The sequence below is a fragment of the Lipotes vexillifer genome, unplaced genomic scaffold (assembly GCF_000442215.2).
Source record: "Lipotes vexillifer unplaced genomic scaffold, Lipotes_vexillifer_v1.1 scaffold1118, whole genome shotgun sequence".
Taxonomy (NCBI): domain Eukaryota; kingdom Metazoa; phylum Chordata; class Mammalia; order Artiodactyla; family Lipotidae; genus Lipotes; species Lipotes vexillifer.
Window position 1 is genome coordinate 498,432 of NW_006792971.1, and position 20,252 is coordinate 518,683.

At 38.0% G+C, this 20,252-nt stretch overlaps 1 protein-coding gene across 1 annotated transcript in view; it reads left to right on the top strand.

Annotated features, from left to right (window-relative positions):
• TMEM144 (transmembrane protein 144) overlaps positions 1-10,365 on the top strand; it is a 34,201-nt gene extending 23,836 nt beyond the window's left edge. The window contains exons 10-11 of the mRNA XM_007466137.1: positions 4,502-4,555; positions 10,061-10,365. Coding sequence (XP_007466199.1) covers positions 4,502-4,555; positions 10,061-10,144 — 138 coding nt within the window. The 3' untranslated portion in view covers positions 10,145-10,365. The remainder of the gene's footprint in view (positions 1-4,501; positions 4,556-10,060) is intronic.
• The last annotated feature ends 9,887 nt before the right edge of the window (positions 10,366-20,252 follow it).

Consider the following 20,252-nt stretch of genomic DNA (forward strand, 5'->3'; position numbering starts at 1 on the left):
AAATCTAATTTCTCAAGCATTCTTAGTGAATCACTGAAGCCTGTCATGGAGTTTAATTTTTCAGGAGTATAATTAGTATAACAGATTCATGTAGATAAACTGATACCCTCTAATCTCATGTCCTTGATCTCTAAGGGAATATTGCTAACCTCATTTTAGCAGGTTTGTTAATCTTTGATAACCTTGCAGTTTTTGTTTGGTCGTTTTACCTAATTTCGTTTGGGATACATTGTAATTTGCTATTGATAACGATATTCATCTCTATATAACAGTTTATAGATGTAAAAAATGCTTTTGTGTGTATTATCACACTTGAATCTATGACAGCCTTGTGAGACAGAAAGTATTTTGGCCCCTGTTCATAGGGCTTGTCAATATTTTAAGGAAGGCTTTCAGAAAGTGCTGAAGCAAAGTATTGTCTCTGGATGGTGCCATTTATCATGCATTCGTAATGCAGTTTGCTTCATCTGATGTTTTTAGGTGCCAATCATAGCGCATAGGTAAGAGAAAAACAAAAATGTTTCTTTTGACATAGGCAGGACAGGTATTGTCAGGCTTTTCCCCATTTTGAAGATGAGAAAATTGAGGCAATAGCTGACAGAGTCGTCTGAAAGAACATGGCTGCGTGGACATCTCAGGGCTTCTCAGGAGAGAGTTTCTTGTATGCAGGGCTACATTTTGCCTTTAGTATAGAATCCAATTTAGAATGTTTCAGGTTCCTTATGGTACTAGGACCAAGACACACACACACACACACACACACACATACACACACACACACACACTAATTGCTTTAACGTTGAGCTCTCATTTCTACTCTAGTATCTTAGATTGTTGTTTACCTGCCTCCCTGCTTCCTAAATCATCATCATAAACAAAATTTGCCTAAAACATTTTAGCATCACACCTGTGCAAGCCTACAAAACTGATATTTTTAAACACATTGTCTGGTCTAAAATACAATTGCATAAAAGTTTGAAACATCCTTAAATTTTAATTTAAATTCTGGGTTTCAAACAGAATATTTTGACAGTTCTGTGTTCATAAAACTGTTGGCTTTATTTTTTATTTGAATTTAGTGGTACACTAAAGTGAACTATTTTAATAGGTTAGGTTTTTTTTAATTTAAAGGGCTCACATTTTGACATTCTTAATTTCTATTAAGGGAAAATGTTATCAAAATTGAGCAAGTTATAAGGAATATATATATATATATATATATATATATATTTTTTTTTTTTTTTTTTTGGGGTGTGGGGGCCTCTCCCGGTCGTGGCCCCTCCCGCTGCAGAGAACAGGCTCCGACGTGCAGGCCCAGCGGCCATGGCTTACGGGCCCAGCCGCTCCGCGGCATGTGGGATCCTCCCGGACCGGGTCACGAACCCGTGTACCCTGCATCGGCAGGCGGACTCTCAACCACTGTGCCACCAGGGAAGCCTTATAAGGAATATTTTTAAGTTTAAGTCCTCATCATTGGAATGGCAAAAGACCCAAATTTTTTCACAGAAAGGGTCTGTTTCTCATTATTTCAAAGATATTTAATGCCAGAAGTGATCATATAACAGGAAAATGTAATGGGCAATGGGATATATCACTTACCAGTAAAATGTTTAAAAGTAAATTTGTAGAGCAAAGTTTACAGTATGATATGCACCTCGACTAGGGAGGCAAATGTTATTTGACAGTCATATCCCACTACATAAGGAGGAATGACGCATTAAAATAGATGCAGTCATTAATCACATCAAATTTAAGCAACTTTTTATGTAAAATACACAGATAGAATTAAGCCACACAAGACAAACAGAAATACAAACACAAATAGAAAATGAAAACTATGATAAAAGTGAGAAAGTAAGCAAATAACACAGAGAGTAAATAGTTATGTGATTAAACACTGTTTTACTTTTGCTTGCAAAAGGGAGTGAGACAATGTGATAACTAATTCTTTTTAACTGGTAACATTATTTCCTCAGAAAAGACCGATTATTTTCTAACACTAATATTTTTTTGCTTTTGTTTTTTAAACACTAAATTCTTAATAGAATTTATCCTATGGGGCCTTAAACAGGGGACATGGAACAATAATAAATAATATTCTTCACAAAAATTTTATAGTAGATAGAGATATGGTTTTCATCCTACTGTTTCTTGTATTAAGTTATGGTAAAGACTTAGGACAAGACATTAAAGCCCAATTCAGTGGAAATAAATGGCTGAGGCAGGTGGGGTGTAGGCAAAGGGCCGGTGGAAGTGGTCACTGTGGCATTTGGAGACTCGCCCATCAGAAGGATGATTCTCAAACACTGTGATGAAAGCAGGTGTCTTACCCACCAAGTGTGGCTTCCTCTGGTCCCTGAGGATTGTTTCCAGGAGGGACAGGTACTTCTGGGAGGTGAGGGCCTAGGTCTTTATTGCTACTGGCCTCTTGCTTGGTTTCACTGTCATTAGTTCAAAGACAGCCTTATCTGTTTGCAGAAAAGATTCGGCCCTGCCCTTCGGGATCTTACCTTCTTTATTTTATTTTCATGGTAGAGCTAGATTGGTTTCAATTTTAACTTTTTTTGCTGGAAAATTTCAAAGCCACCCATCACCCAGCTTTAACAATTATGAATATGGTCAGTCTTGTTTCATCAAGAGTACATTTTTCAAATCCCAGCGGCATACCCTTTTTCCCTAGGACATGTATTTCTATTCTTAGGACCCATTGGTGACTAGACCGAGAGTTCCTTGAAAGCAGCATCTACATTGTTTATTGGCAAATATTCAATTAAAAAGAAAAAAAGAAAAGGAAATGAGAAAGAAAGGAGAACAGCCCACGTAGCAGGACAAAGGGCTGGGTACCTGTGGTCCCGGTCTTCCTCAAGGAATTGAACGGCCTAATCAGCTTCTCAGGAAGGTGGAGCCTCTCCAGATGGCTCAAGCTCACCTTCTTTTCCAAGGCTGATTTATAAATGCATAATTTGTACTCATTTACAATAGAAAAATACGCAATCCCAGTGCCAGAACAGCTGTGACTCTTATTTAAGATGCCCTTCGTTGACTGTCCTTTGCCAAAACAGGGTCTGCGCACACTTAGACTTCTGTTTGGGCTACATCTAGCAAAGCACGGCTTCCAGTAACCACAGTGCTCCTTCCAATAACTCTGAGGCCACGTCTAAACTCATATTTAGAAAGTCATCAGCCAGGAAGCTTCAGAGGTCAGTGGTACCTCTTGGTATTGTCTTCTCCCACATACTCTGAAGGGATTAAAGAGGATAAAATTCTTGAGCGATTGGCATGATAGCATTAATATTTACACCCTATTCTATCATTTCCTCCCATTCTGCCCCAGGTCACTATGAATCTGCTAAAGGGCCCAGGTGCTTCTTGTCCGGTTTGGATTTTGAGGCTTAGGACCATACGTCATTGGTAGAAGACAGTTCCTTTGACCTATTTCTCTGGCTCTTTTGATCTTGACTTTTCCAGATCCCAATAAACAGAGAATAGTGTGATCCTATTGCTTTGCTCACCTGCCAGGAGTGGAGTCCAGCTTTGCTGAACCAGTCATGTAGACAGTTGGAGTGGTGGAGGGGAAAACAGCCTGGGATTGTTTATTTGAAACTCTTCCAGAGTGTGTGCACTCTTCCAGAGTGTGTTTATTTGAAACTCTTCCAGAGTGTGTGCAGAATCGTCAAAATGCTGCTATAGTACACATACACAAAGACTGCGATTAATCTAAATTCCAATGTTTTCCTTTCTCAGTGAAAAAAATTAATAAACTTTAATAGCTTAAAGTTTTCAGATTGCAGAATCATCCTTTTTCCATCTCATTTCTTCTCTTTCGTGCTGTATTATCTCATTCCTGTCTGTCTCCTGCTCACTAACCTGTTGTTTATTTTTCCTTACACGGTTTTCCCCATCTTCCCATAATACTATCTGTAGCATTCACTAGAGAGTAATGTGAGACACAGCTGATTACTGTGCAGTAATATCAGCTAAAGAGAACCTTAAAGTACATGCTGCTCCCATATGCACATTATTTTTCAGGTCCAAAAGCACATACTAAAATGTCTTTAGTTATGATATTATCTAATTCCAAAGGAAGTTATAAGTTTATTCATACACGTTTTCCTCTTAAGCCCATTTCTAGAATCCTAAGGAAGTACTTCACTAGGAAAAATAAACTAGTTGCTTATTAAAATATTTTATTATAAATCACATTAAAGAAACACATTGTATGGCATAAAATATTATAGCATCATCAAAATAATAGAAATGAAAACCATAGAGAAAAACAAGGAAAAAAGCCTTCATTTTTTCACCTAACGCCACTTAGTTTAACTCAACGGTGAGCTCAGATTGAGAGTATGAATAGTTTTTCCTGACAATATTGTTATATTTTTACAACAGAAGTTTATTTGAGGAAAGTGTCAGGTCAGCTCTCCATCTTACTGTATCTGTGTAGAGTACCGTCACAGAAAAATAACCAATTTAAATACAGTTCTTATTTTTATTTAAGGGTCCAGGACTTATAGCTGCAATGTGGGGTGTCTTCATGTTTAAGGAAATACAGGTATGTACGTGAAAGGTGTAGGTCCAGTTGAGAAGGGTATTTAGTACTATGTGTTATTTTCTGAAAATTGCATGCAACATGAATGAATTTGACAGGTCAGATGTTCAAAGTGCTATCATCTCTAACTAGGAAAGAAAATATTAACGATGTGACAATTATTATGAACATGTTTTTCTCCACCCCAACTTCAGGGAAAAATGCTTTAGTTGACTTTATTTTCCTGTAAGAGATCTTGGTTAAATAATCCAATAAAATATGATAGAGGGGAACTTTTATCTAGTGTAAAATATGGTAGATAAACAAGATGAAATATTTTTTATCCCAAAGATTAAAATATCCCTGAGGCAAATGGAATTTGGGAATAGATTTTCTGTTGGCTCTCATGCCTCCCAAGGTCTTCCATATCCAACCACCAACTTTACAGGAAAACAGTGTGGTAACAGGTGACAGCTACCTCTTCCCTCTTGAGTGTAAATGGTGCTTTTTTTTTTTTTATTTTAATTTATTTGGCTGTGCTGGGTCTTTGCTGCTGTGCGCAGGCTTTCTCTAGTTGTGGCAAGCAGGGGCTACTCTTTGTTGTGGTGTGTGGGCTTCTCATTGTGGTGGCTTCTCTTGCTGTGGAGCACAGGGTCTAGGTGCACAGGCTTCAGTAGTTGTGGAACGGGGGCTCAGTAGTTGTGGCGCACGGGCTTAGTTGCTCCGTGGAATGTGGGATCTTCCCGGACCAGGGCTTGAACACATGTCCCCTGCGTTGGCAGGTGGATTCCTAACCACTGCACCAACAGGGAAGCCCCCAATGGTGTGGACTTAAAATTGCATTTATCAAATAGTTCTAGGATGTGTGTGTGTATTCTCATTAAAAATTGTTTTAGGATTTTTCCCCTTTACCTTTATTTGTGGAAAAAGTCTTCAGTTGAGCAATCTATGTGAATAGTATTTTGTAATAGTTTTTACTAAAAAAATATATAAACTAGAGACACTGTCAAGGCATCATAGATATAATACTTTTTGTCTTAATAAGCAGCAAATAATTCCTACTTCTAAGAAGATCTGATGTTGCTAATCTCTGGGAGCCATAAAGTGAACATGTCACTGGATAATTCTTAAAATGATTATTCAGCTTTACATTTAAAACATCATTTCATTCATTCCAAATGAAATGTTTTGACTTAGAAAGCCATAAGATGTTAATACAAGTAAGATTTTCAGATTGAAAAAGTAATAAATTTGTTTAGAAGGTATTTGGATCACGATCTTAATTTTCGTGTTTTTAAATTTACAAGACAATTTAAAACATTTATAGACCCATAAGTTACTTTTGTGCACATGTTTCTTACTTATTTTAGTTAGGGTTGCTTTCCACAGAAAGTAATTCTATGCCTAAGGCACGCTGTAAATCTCTTTGCAAATATTTCATCTGCCTCGTGAAGGATAATGATTTCTATAGAATTGGGTGCTATCCAGCATAACACTCTGAAGCCTTAGAAAAGAACAAGTAAGTAACCATAGCTTATTTACAACTATAGATATAAAGAAGCACAAACTAAGAATAGATTTATTATGAAGCATTTAAAAATTATTTTATTCACTACCACAGTAATAATGATACTGAATTTAAAATCTTCCCTAGATACAAGAACTCCCTTGAGAGAGAGAATCCCTAACCATTGGACCTCGTGTTAATTCTTCAGAGTCCTCTAAAAAGACACTGAGCACATTCAAAGAAATGTTTTTTTAAGACACCTCTTAAAAAAAACAGCTCAGGCCAAATAGAGGAGGAAATTTTAAAAATGATAAAACATGACCAAGTAGGGTTTAATTCAGGAATGCGAGGATGGTTCATAATATGCAAGTTAATTAACGTAATTTATTATACTATTAGATAAACAGAAAGAAACTCTGTGACAATATATATTCAAAAGGCACTTACTAAAATTAAAAAACAGTTTTTAATTAAGAAAACAACCTCTTACAATAGTAGAAACCTCTTACAAATAGGAGGAAGCTTTAGTTGATACAAGGTGTCTATCAAAAAACAATAGCAAATATGTAACTAAGGTGAAACGTGTTCTCTGTCAATTCTATCTCAATAGAACTGAAAAAAATAAGAGTTCTCTGTAAGTTGGAAATCATAGATTTTCCATCATTGCTATTATCCAGTATTTTCTGGAGATCCTAGCCAGTGTGATAAGATAAAATTAAGAAATAAGAGGACTAGATATTGGAGAGAAAATTGTCATTTGCGTATAACATTCTCTTCTTTAAAAATTTAAGAGTATCAGCTGAAAATCTTGAGACCCAATAAGATCATTTACTAAGGCACTGAAATATAGGATAAATATTAAATCAATAGCTTTCCAATATGCCTCCAAGGACCAATTAAAAAGGAAAATAAATGCTATTAATACCTACAAAAATTATAAAAATAAAAGAAAATAATTAACAAGAAATATGCTGGATTTATAAAATCTTTTCCTTTACTGCAGAGGTTTACTACAAAACATAAAAGACTATCAGAACAAATAGGAGACTCATATATCCCTGATGGAACAGCTCACTATGGTTTAGGCAGCACCTCCAATTACATTCAGTGTAATTCAGATAAAATCCCAGTGTGTTTGATCTGCAGATTTGAGAGTGAGTGCAAAAGTTTGGCCAAGTACGTAAGTAAAAATAGAGAGAGGGCAAAGCTGAAAGCACAGTGAGTTTTGCTGACCTTTTAACTCTAGTTTAAAAAGCCTTACAAATCTGTCTACAAACAGAACTTAAGGTGTGTCCAGCGATACTTGTTCAAGGCAGATACTGAGTTGCCTCTTGACAGCAACTTTAAAGGAAAGTTTTAAATACTTCCCATGCCAACGAGTTTAACAAAGAGTTATCAACTAGACAGTGATACCAAAATCCTATCTCAATTTTAAAATTATTTTTCTTAAAAAGAAGATAAAACCATAGAGGAAAACAAAACCAAAACGTTTATCTTTATGACTCATAGGTCCTATCAGCTATGTCTTGAAGCAGTCCTCAAAGACACATATTTAAAAGTCTACAACCTGGAGCAATAAGGACTTAATCGGAGATCCAAGCACTTTTTGTGTGAAAGAGTTTAATGATTTTATTTCATTTTAATGACATCAGTGCTCTGGTTTGTCCACTTTGCCCTTGAGACATTCTTTTATATCTGATATCTGTTCTTCTTGGGAAGTTTGTTTTAGAATCTTATATTTAGCTATTTTAAACTAGACAGACATTATATTTTTAGCAACACATTTTAGTCAGTGTGTCCACAGTAATCCCAATGCAGGGGATTGTTACCACAGCAATTTACAGGTCCGTAGCAATGCCCAGATAAAGAATGAGATGATTTGTCATTTTAGTAGCTGTCTCAAAAATCCAAGTTAAACACTTTTTTTGCTTTGGGAAGGAATGTTAGCTTGATCTTTCTAAGAGTCAACATTCACCTTTGACAAAGGAAAACTATTTTGCCTAAATATAATCACTCTTTTTATCTAGGACACTAGGCAGTTTGGACAGATTCTTAACCTTAAAAGGGAAAAAATTTTACCCCCCTAAGAACATTGTTCTTCTGTCTACATAGGCAATAAAATAGAGAGCTTATGAAGTGTTCACATAATTAGGTGGTAAAGTGCTGATAAGTGAGGCCCCATATATTGTTTTTTCTTATTTCAGTGATTGCATCAATTGGCTAATTCACAAAGCACATTTGGAAATTGCCCGAGTGTATTGATTCTTTGAACAAATATTTATTGAGCACCCACTCTGCACCAGTACTGGCATCTAGGCAAAGGCTGCAATCTTTAAGACTAAGAAAAAGATGTCAGGGACCCTTAACGCCTTCATGCAGGAGAGAGAGAGAGAGAGAGAGAGAGAGAGAGAGTGTGTGGTGTGTGTGTGTGTGTGTGTGTAAATAGGCTGCCCTGTGCCTGGCAAGGATTTGTGCTTTCACTTGTAGAACTTGAATTAGAGTGACTTCTGGTAGGGTTGGTGCTGACAGTGAATCAGGTAATTCAACCAGCCCAACCCAACTTGCAAAGACAACTGTGGTCATCAAACAGACGCAAAATCACCCACTTTAACCCAACTGTTTATTAAGATGAAGAAAAAGGGGATATACATTTTTGACTATATATTAATTGTCATTAATCTAAAAAAATAAAGCTGGTAATAGTATCATATGATTTGACTACCAGGAGATCTCAGTGTAATTGAGACCCTATATTACTTGCCTCAGAGTATTGGGTCTATATTTAAAGAGCTATATAGACAGCCTGGCAATCATTCAGAAGGGAACATCCAGGACCGTGCGGGAGCTTGAAACTGTTCCATTTGAAAGATAGTCAAAGGAGCTGAAATATTGACCAGGGAAAAAGATGCTTCAGGGATAAAAGACATTTATTTTTCAATGTTTGAGGGTTTATCTTGTGGAAGAGAGATTAGAATTGATCTATCTGTACCCCTAGAGATGGAACTTATGAGAAATACAATATTTCTACTGCGCACAGGACGGTATTTCTTTGTTAAGGTACAGAGGGACTGGCTGCTGTGGGAAGTGGTCCTCCGTGCCTCCATCTTTAAGACAACACAGCTGGGCGAGTAAACTCCATCTCTATTTTCCCCTTGCCCTTTAGACTGGTCTCTGTCTCTCCATCTTCACTGCATCGTTTCTGCCCAGGAGGACTGCAATCACCTTCTCGTTGGTCCCCTTGCATCCCTTCTGGCCCCCTCCATTCTGTTCCTCCATTCTGCTTTACAAAATGCAAATCCCATCTTTTCGCCACACCCAGCTCTGCCCATTCCTCCGATGTTTTCCCACTGCTTGGAAAAATAAAACCAAAAGTAGAGCATGGCCTCTAAGACGCCTGTGTGCTCAGGCCCATAGCTTCCAACCTCATCAAGCTCCACCTAACTCACTGATGTAGCCTCTTGGACCTTCTTTTAATGCTCTCGGACCTTCTCTTAATCCCTGGCGAGTACCATGTTTCTCTTGCAGCAGAGCTCTGCACACACATTCCTTCCACCCAGGATCTCTACCTGCTGCCCTGCTTCCCTGTTCAGTTCATTGATACTTAGAAGCTCAACTCAACCTCAAACCTCCCACCTTAAGATTCCTTGGTAACACACAAACAGCCTTGGGCGTTTGCTTATTAGCCTCTCTCTGTCTTTTAACATGCCTTTCTGTAATGATTTTATTCATTCCTGTCTCCCATATTATGTGAGTAACTGAATAGGGGCACGTTTTTGTTCACCATTTTAACCCCAGCAAGTGTGGCTGCATAGTGGGAGCGCACATGTGTTTACTGAATGGTTAAATGATGGAGGATCTGCAGGGTTTCCACAGAGTCAGGAAGATCAGGCAGAGGGGTAGCAAAAAACCTACAGGAGGTAGACCAGATGGTTAGTAAGGTCCACAGCAATGTTGAGAGTCTGTGCTTTTTGGATATTTGGTTCAGGTTTTCTTAATGACAGTTATTCATTTTTATTACTTAGGGTCGACAAAACTACCTGCTGATGACACTTGCATTTTGCATCATCTTGGCTGGAGCCTTATGCACAGCTTTTTCTAAAATCTAACAACCACAAGGCCAGCAGATGGCAGCAGTGCTTGAGAACACGTCTCTCCTGGACACAGAGACTGTGCTGAGAACAACGTTCATGTTCATACAGCAAATGGATCTCCATCCATCCCGGATTAGGGTATATGATTTTTTTCCCCCCGCAAATGTGAGAATGAAGGAAAACACTTTCAGTCGAGCATAAAAATGAGAAATTCTTCTAATGAACTATTTATGAAGCATTACATCTAAGGATGCTGCTTTAACGACAATATGTATTTACTGGTGCATAATCTAGAAAACAGTGTGGATTTCGTATACAAAGAACTTGGTACATGTCCACATTTCCAACATATGAACCTCATTAGTGAAGAGAGGCATAAAAATGTTTGGGGAGGAGTGGGAAGAAGACTTATAGTGGAATTAGAATCCAAAGATATCTGGGGCCTTTGCGAGAAAAAGTAAATGTCAGAGTTGGTAACAGAATGTGAAAAGGGCCATTTCATTATTTTTAGCCCGGACTTATTTTAACCTCGAATTAATGTTGTCCAGTTCTCCATCACCCACCTGACTTAGCTCAAAGTGCCTTTTGATTATCTCCAGAGAAAATCCATCCTCAGAGAACAAAAACTTGCACCGTTGAGAATGTGTGTAACACATATACGTACATAAACAAGTACACCCATGAATACACATGCATATATGTATGTACTACTCCAAATTGGGGGGAGATTCTAGAATTGGTGAAGTGAGATTCTAGCTTATCGGAGTGAGAATTTTAAGGGACCAACACACTCCTTTAGATGTACAATTTAATTTTTTTTTCTGAAATATACTTTTCTAAAATCCCTCTTGTAACCAGTGGTTTTCTTCCTGTTTTAACTGGCGGGTTCCACTAGGTAAAAGAAAATCACAGAGAATGATAGTGTTCTTTAAGAAAACTGAAATGGAACTGCTAGTACAATGTTTATCACCATGGTTCCCAAACTCTCAAAATAGTTGAATTAAAAAACCTGGAAGAGGGCTTCCCTGGTGGCGCAGTGGTTGAGAGTCCGCCTGCCGATGCAGGGGACACGGGTTCGTGCCCCGGTCCGGGAAGATCCCACATGCCACGGAGCGGCTGGGCCCGTGAGCCATGGCCGCTGAGCCCGCGCGTCCGGAGCCTGTGCTCCGCAACGGGAGAGACCACAACAGTGAGAGGCCCGCGCACCACACACACACACACACAAAAACCTGGAAGAGTGCTGTGTCAATTTCACCCACTCCCTCTCCTAGAAGCACTTTACTTTGCTGCTAGGACAGGCAGAAAGTGTGTGACTCCCTAGCTAATCTGTATGGGTTCAAATCCCGCCTCTGCTTCATCTTAATTGTGTGACTTTGGATAAAGGTCTTGCACCACCTGTATCAGATTCCCCATCTGTAAACTGGAGATAATGGTAACATCCATCTCACATGGTTACTGGGACGTTCAAATTAGTGAAAATCTGTATTTTTATGAGTGTCTGGCGCTTGGCAAATATACAATTCTTTTTTTTTTAATTCACTTTTGGCCGCACTGGGTCTTCGTTGCTGCGCGGGCTTTTCTCTAGTTGCGGCAAGCGGGGGCTACTGTTCATTGTGGTGCACAGGCTTCTTATTGCGGTGGCTTCTCTTGTTGCGGAGCACGGGCTCTGGGCACGCGGGCTCAGTAGCTGTGGCTCGCAGGCTCTAGAGCGCGGGCCCAGTAGTTGTGGCGCACGGGCTTAGTTGCTCCGCAGCACGTGGGATCTTCCCGGGCCAGGGCTCGAACCCGTGTCCCCTGCACTGGCAGGCGGATTCCTAACCACTGTGCCACGAGGGAAGTCCCTCTAATTCTTAGCCATTATAATATGTCTTGTTTGAGAAAGAAAGCCTGTGTCTGTAGATTGGAGAAAACTTTGTAAGAGCTACTCTTCTCACCACCATCCACACTCAAACAATTCCTTATGCCTCTCCATGAGCTCAGTTTAAAAATGATCCTGGAGTCCCTGTTTAATTGTTGAAGTGTGAATACAAATAAATACTTGATTGTAACATCTTCCAAAAATTCATTTTAATTTTAACCTAAAATGTTGATATCTTTGAATCAACTGATATGATACAAAGCTATTTTTCTTGTTTAAATATATTTAAAATTTTTATATTAATGGCATTGAATTATTCTTTAGCTGAGGTTGCCAGTTTTTTGCAAAATTTTAAATGTGAAGGAAAGCAATTGCAGAGGAAAAATGAAAAAAAAAATCTTATTACCGCTCTGCAGTTTCTGCTACCAGATAGTGCCTATAATGTTAGTACAGTAGTGTGGGAGAGAACAAGCTTTTTCAAAATGCTTACCAAACAAACAACTTTTTATGTAGAGGTTAGTCTAAATGGGTAATTTCCAAGTCTCCACTCCCTTCGTTTACCTTAGGAAGTTAATGCCCACGGTTCTTAAAGTTTGGGGGTTTCCTTTTTCCTTGTCTAGTATGGTCAGATTCTTGTGTAGGCATTCATTTTGGCTTGGCTTTCTGTCTCTGTGTTCAGAGGGCAGTACCTTAGGAGGGCATAGCCCCCAATGAAGTTGGCCTCCAGATTATGGTAATTTTCTACTATCAGAAGAAAAATGCCTGATTACCAAAAATCCCTAATGAGTTTTAAAGAATTAATAGTACAGACACTCCCCTGAGCTACCAAACCTCCTTTTAGTCCTGTTATACTGATTTATTTGTACTTATAGAGTTGCTACCTACTAGCCTTGCACGTACCAATATTGAGAGAGCTTCTGAAAAACACACTGAGTAAAAAAGGTGAGTTGTAGCGATGTGTGCATGGTATGATACCATTTAAATACATTTTTAAAAATCAAAGAAATATGTACATTTTCTGTGAATTCATATGTATGCAACATATTAGAAAAACATATGTACCGAACTCATAATAGTGAGAATAAAATGGTGACACTAGGTCAAGATGACCTTGAGCATTACCTGTAATACTCTAATTTTTATGGCAATGAATTCATCTATGTGTTCTTTAATATGTGTTAAAGAATCAACGGCAGAAAATCTCAGAAGCATATGTCTCAATGTTAAAGTAATTCAAACTAAGTACTGTTTAAAATATCAAAGCAAGAATGCACACACACAAACACACGAACTAAAAACACAAAGATCAAGACAAAGCTGGGAAATTTTCCAGTGTGGGAGTCCCACCTCCTAAAGGTGGAAGCCAGAAACTCGCTTTCCTAGCCTCCCTGTGGTAGGATCTAAGGGTTTTTCTGACCATGGAGCCTCCAAGCCCAATTCCATGGTCCTGTGGGAGATTCTGTGAGCTACCTAATACAGTTGTTGCAGAAATTTGGCCTCATTAAACAACCACAAAAAGAAAAAAACTCACAAATACCTTGTAGTCTATTTTAATCAACTTTAAGAGGTATAATTTGCATCCAATAAAATTCTCCCATTTTAAGTGAACAGTGCTATGAGCTTCAGCAAATATACACTCATGTAACCACCACTACACCCTAGATACAGAACATTTCCAGCAACCCAAAAAGTTCCCTTCTGCCTCTTTGTAGCTAACCGGTGATCTGTTTTCTGTCATTCTAGATTACTTTTGCCTATTCTAAAATTTCATATAAATGGGATCATATACAATGTACCCTTCATATCTCATTTCTTTCATCTTCTAGCCATTTTCAAACAATTTCTACTGATCTAAAACAATTATAATGCATTCTCAATCATTCTCCCTAGTGGAAGAAAGCATATGTGTGTGTTCAAAATAACAACTAAAGCAAAAATGATTAACATTTGGAATTGTTATATTTAAGTGTGTGATATGTCATGTTCCAGAAAGTCACCATTTTAAATTAATAGTGTGGTTAAGAAGAATTCTTAGATACCCTTTGAGTCCATCCCCACTCTATAATGTTCTCTTTTGAGGGGCTGTAAGATCTTAAACTGCTTAAACTAGGTGACCTCCATTTTCTACATGTTGAAAAAAAACGCCTGTTCTTGGGTTTCTTACAATGACCTAATGGATTATAATCTCTGGGGCTGGAAAGTATGAATTTGCATTTTTTACAAGTACTCTTGGTGATTCTTATCACACTTGCGCTCTAAAGTTTTTCTATTTGTGACTTATACCTTGCTATCTAAAAGATTTCAAAGTACTAGGTTATTACAAAATAAAAAAGAATATTGTCTTCCACTCCTAGAGGAAAGAAAGAAGATATAAAAGAATAGGTATCCACTTAATTTTATGAAGATTTTTAGGAGAAAAAAATGAAATGTTTGAAACCATCCTGTTTACGTGGAATTTTTAGCAAAAAATAACAGTAGTAATGACTGAGCATCATATTACCTTTTTTGGCTCAAACCACGTAACTTCCACACATTGAATCATCTCTGCCTGGTGGCCAAGTCTATTTTCACTTCAGATTATGCAGACTGATTCTTTCTCCAGTATAAAATCTCTTAACACAATTCATGTTGACAAGATCCCATGAAAACAAACAAACAAAAATTCCAATTTCCACATGGAGATTTTGCAACAAGATCTAGTGAAACAAATTTAAACACTTGAATACACTGTTTGGTAATATTATCATGTGGAGATTTTTATGATGTGTCTGAGACTCTAGTAAAAACATGTTTATTATAAACACACAAAAGAACATGCAGTTCTTAGGAGGTTTTCCTCTGGATCATACCTGATCTGATATTAATTCGAATTTCACTCACTTATATTGAGGTCAAATTAAGCTCTATAGAAGTAAACATGTGGAAGCCTGTAAAAAGCATGGTTCAGCCTTTTAAGAAATTTGTGTACAGTCTGAAAAAGGAAACTCAATAGATTCTCTCCGTGTGTGTAATGCATCTTTCAGCTGAAACCTGACACAGAGCTGTTGAAATACAAAGGAGTAGGGTAAGTTGTCATTTACTTGACTGGTCACAGCATTATGAGCTTGGTGGTCAGTTCATTCACAATAAACTTTTTAAATACATAAAACGTTTTAGTAAGTGATAAAATTCCATAAATTTTGATGGAGAAAAACATGGTAAGACTGTGTTCGAAATAGTGTTTCTATTTGGTTCAAAATATGATATAGTAAGAGAAGGAAGTTTTGGGGAAACTTTGAGGTTTACTTTTACTGAGGCAATTTGTGAAATTTGCTGGGTGGTAGGCCATGGGTAAGAGAAGGTCGGTTTCTGTGGACTGAAATGATGCTTTTTCACGGCAGCTCCTAACAATGTCTGCTGTATAAGGAACGGAAACCAGCAAAGAGCAAGGGAGAGTTGCCCTTATCTGATCTTGCAGACAGCTCTCCACTGGTTTTCAGTGTATAAACATCTACAGAGAAGCTTCATCTGTCTTACAGCCCCAGTGAAGAGTGGACACCCACTAATGACACCACTGACATGCTGGGGAAAGCACCCAAGAACAACTCTTTTGAGGACTTCCCTGGTGGTCCACTGGTTAAGATTCTGCAAGGGGGAAGGGGAGGGTGGGATGGATTGGGAGATTGGGATTGACATATATGCACTACTATGTATAAAATAGATAACTAATGAGAACCTACTGTGTAGCACAGGGAGCTGTACTCGGTACTCTGTGGCGACCTAAACGGGAAGGAAATCTAAATAAGTGGGGATATATGTATACGTATAACTGATTCACTTTGCTGTACGGCAGAAACTGACACAGCAGTGTAAAGCAACTATACACGCCCCCCCCCCCCAAAAAAAAAAGACTCCATGCTTCCAGTGCAATCCTTGGTCGGGGAACTAAGACCTCACTGGAGGTCTAAAGCCCCACACCCGGAGTACTCACCCCAAGGGGATTAGCATCTTAGGCGCGACTGAAAGCAAATAGGAACAGCACATTGTAATGAAAAGCAGGTTCAGAGCAAACGTTACATTTTTGTTAGTAACAGGAAATGTATCATACTTTGAAGACTATAGAGAAAATCACTGGATGGTGTTAGGGCCCCTACATAGTACCAGCAGTGAAACTGTGGGCAGATCATTTGATTCCCCTGGATTTCATATTTTTGTGCGTTTTTTTGTTTTTTGGGAGGTTTTCTTGTTTTTTGTTTTTTGTTTTTTTTGCGGTACGCAGGCCTCTCACCGCTGTGGCCCCTCCCGCCGCGGAGCCCAGGCTCTGGACGCGCAGGCCCAGCGGCCATGGCTCATGGGCGCAGCGGCTCCGCGGTATGTGGGGTCCTCCCGGACCGGGGCACAAACCCGCGTCCCCTGCATCGGCAGGTGGACTCCCAACCACTGCGCCACCAGGGAAGCCCGTATTTTTGTTTTTAAAGAAATATTTTTTATTGTGCAAGTAGTAAAGTTCAAGTTTGAGAAATTTTAAATTGTCAATCAGAAAAATTATCTGACCACAGTAACCACGAAGAGCACTAGGTATGATTGCTGGGTTAAGAGACTATAGCCTGATATACCGTGATAATAATGTACATGTTTGTGTTCCTAAAATATTCATTTTAATATGCCTGATAAATATGCATGGTAAAATTATTTAAGGCATTAAATAATTCATTGTCTACTTTTTAAGATTAAGTAGTGTAATAGATCGAGGAAAATATTCTTTCTTATTATTTCTGCATAAATTGTAACATATATAAATACCCAAATCCCAAGTATATAAGTAGTATTATCCAATACAATTTACTACTTAACAGTTTAGAAAAGTGTAGAATTGGGATCTCTCCAAAAAAGAGCCATTCAACCTTAATAACTAGGGGAAATGTAGTCAGGTGAGTTAGTGAAAATGGGATATTCATACAAAGTGAGGCACTTGGTTACTCTACCTTTAGTTATTTTGACGTATGCTAAATAACCATCCATTTAATTCATCTGTAGAAATACATTTTCATATTTGACCACCAGGAGGCAGTATAGGCTTAGTTGTGATAGTCTTTATGTTAAAACACGTAAACTTTATTTTTTTAAGTTTGGGCTTCCTCTCTTCCCCGTCCCCGCCCCCTCCCCGCCGGCCTAATTAAAAATTTTTTTTTGGTTTTTGTTTGTTTGTTTGTTTTGTTTTGTTTTGTTTTGTTTTGCGGTATGCAGGCCTCTCACTGTTGTGGCCTCTCCCGTTGGCGGAGCACAGACTCCGGACACGCAGGCTCAGTGGCCATGGCTCACGGGCCCAGCCGCTCCGCGACCTGTGGGATCTTCTCGGACCGGGCCACGAACCCGTGTCCCCTGCATCGGCAGGCGGACTCTCAACCACTGCGCCACCAGGGAAGCCCCATCAATGGATTTTAAAAATATGAACTAGGAAAGAAAATTACTATCTGCCTTATGTCTTACATGTATCAGTCGAATCCCCAGTGTGACGTCTGCTTTTCAGTCTGTAAGTTTTCACGCCTTTTCAGCTTTATTATTTGGACTTTATCATTTGGTTTCCTAGAAGTTGAACACATCACAAAATAAACCCACACCAAGAGTTGTTCAAACAGAAGGGTGTGTCGCCTTAGAATATTCAGGACCTAGAAGAATTCTCGCAGCCTGTGCTGCCAACACTGTGAGTAATGCCCAGCAAATACTGAGCTAGAAGTCTCGTAATTCTCTGAGCCAGTGACAGAACCGTCATTACTAAATCGTCAGGCTGAATTGCCTCAGGTTTCGCTAAGATGCTCTAATAATTCTTCAGCTTCATTAGGCATTTTAGGTCACAGAGACCTGGGACTACTTGCCCTGCTATTTTTGAAGAACTTTTGCAACCAAGAGGCAGGAATGTTTTCCCAGTAGGCTATTAAGAAATCCTACGCTGTATCTGGATGGATTCTAAATATGGATTCTTAAGGGTCTTCCCATCACTGGTAGACTGGCTTGTGGAAGGCGTGTTCTCAGTTCCTATTTCCTGGGTACAGAACGATGTCTTACTAAGGTGAACTGTTTGACGTAAATGGAGTAGCAAATGAGCCTGATGTCTGTTTCAGCTCTTAAGTGCCTAGTGGAAAATTACCGTGAAACAAGTTCCACAGAGATAGGAACGCTGGACATGTCTAAAATGCTCAAATCAGAAACGGAGATATTTTCCAGAATCTTCTTAATTTCTCTTCATTTACACAACAGAAGTCATTTAGAATCCTGTCTCTTCATTTACATCATCTTGTGATGCTTCCTACTGAGGACCTCAGGTCTGAAATTCCAAAATCACATATAGGTGTTGTCTTCGTAATAAAACCTTCAGCTTTCACATGGAAATATAACATAGTTCTTAAATAGGTGGTAAGAAAATATATATAATTAACTCTCACAATATATTCCAATAGGATTTTGTGCATTTTATTGGGGGTGGAGGGGTTGAGTGACAACTTGGTATTTATTCCAGCACCATTTGTTGAAAAATTCTGCTTTTCTCTGGTGTTCTGAAGTGTTTTTAATGAATGCCAAATTCCTATAGGTACTTGAATAAATCTGTGGGTCCTGTAATCATTTTTGTGCTAGGACCACCGAGTTGTAATGTACTGGTTTTTTTTTTTTTTTTAATTTAAGTTTCAATGTACTGGTTTTTTTTTTTTTTTTAATGTAAGTTTCCTTTCTTTCTTTCTTTCTTTCTTTCTTTCTTTCTTTCTTTATATTATTTTTGGCTGCGTTGGGTCTTTGTTGCTGCGCGTGGGCTTTCTCTAGTTACGGTGAGTGGGGGCTTCTCTTGTTGCGGAGCACGGGCTCTAGGCACGGGCTCAGTAGTTGTGGCTCGTGGGCTCAGTAGTTGTGGCTCGCGGGCTCTAGAGCACAGCCTCAGTAGTTGTGGCACACGGGCTTAGATACTCCGCGGCATGTGGGATCTTCCCGGACCAGCAATGGAACCCGTCTCCCCTGCATTGGCAGGCGGATTCCTAACCACTGTGCCTCCAGGGAAGTGCTGTAGTTACTGTCTTCATAACATATATTAAAATTGTTTAGCTTGTCCATTATTGTTGTTATTCTCTTTCAGGTTATTCCAGGCTATTCTTGCATGCTTAATTTTCTGGATGAATTTAGAATAAGTCTATCAAGTTCCAAGCAAACGCATATAACAGCAATGAACATCTGTTTGTATTTTGTTTGGATAGCATCTGAATTTGTAGATTTAATTCAAATATTGAATTATATTTTAATAACAATTCAAATAATTCAATATATAAATTTCAAATATTGAGTCTTCCTATTCAAGAGCATCTAATATCTTTGCACATTTTTAAAATATTTTGGTTGTGGTACTGCGTGATTTTCTATCTTATTATTATTGTTTTAAAGTACCAGTTCTTGGTTTTACTTACCAATTCTACTACTTATCTTTCATATATCTGTTGTAATCATTTTAATCCTCTTTATTTTTAATCTGAGTTAAGTGGTTAATTCAATGTTTTATTCTGCTTCTTTTAGTAAGTATAAGTTCTTAGGCCTATTAGTTTTCCTATAAATATGGTTTTAGACAAGTCACATAATTTTTGATATCTAGAGTTTTTATTTTCATTTTCTAGGGATTCTGTACTATCAATTTCAGTATCCTGCTTTACACAAGAATAATTAAGGCAGCACTTAAAAATGTCCAGGTGGTTAAAATTTTTAATTTTTATTTTTCTACTTTCTATTTTTCACATAATTAATGCAATCTATATTCTTTCTATTTATTAAAATATACTGAAGAATTTTTTGTGCACTAAGATGGGATCTTATTTCTATAAATGCTTAATGATGTTTGAAAATAAGGTGTCATAACTGTTCTCAGACTATTAAATTCAGCGTATATCGATTAAAGCAACCTTATTTATTGTCTTTTTCATAGCCTTTAAACAAATATTTGGGACCCCTGCTGTAGACAACTTAAAAGTATAAAAGAATATTAAAAAAGAAATCACACACCATCCCATAAAACTTAGATTATTACTATTAACATTTTAGTTTATTTTCAAGTGTTTCCTAAGGATATTTTATTTAATCATGCTATGCAGTATTAAATATTATTTTTCATTTATTTCTACATGAGTATTTCCTATGTTGTAAAAGAAGAACATTTTAATTAACATTAACATTTTAATGGATATACAGCATTCCAATATATCCAAGTCATAACTGACCTAACCCTCTCCCTGTTGTAAAACACTTGGGTTGATT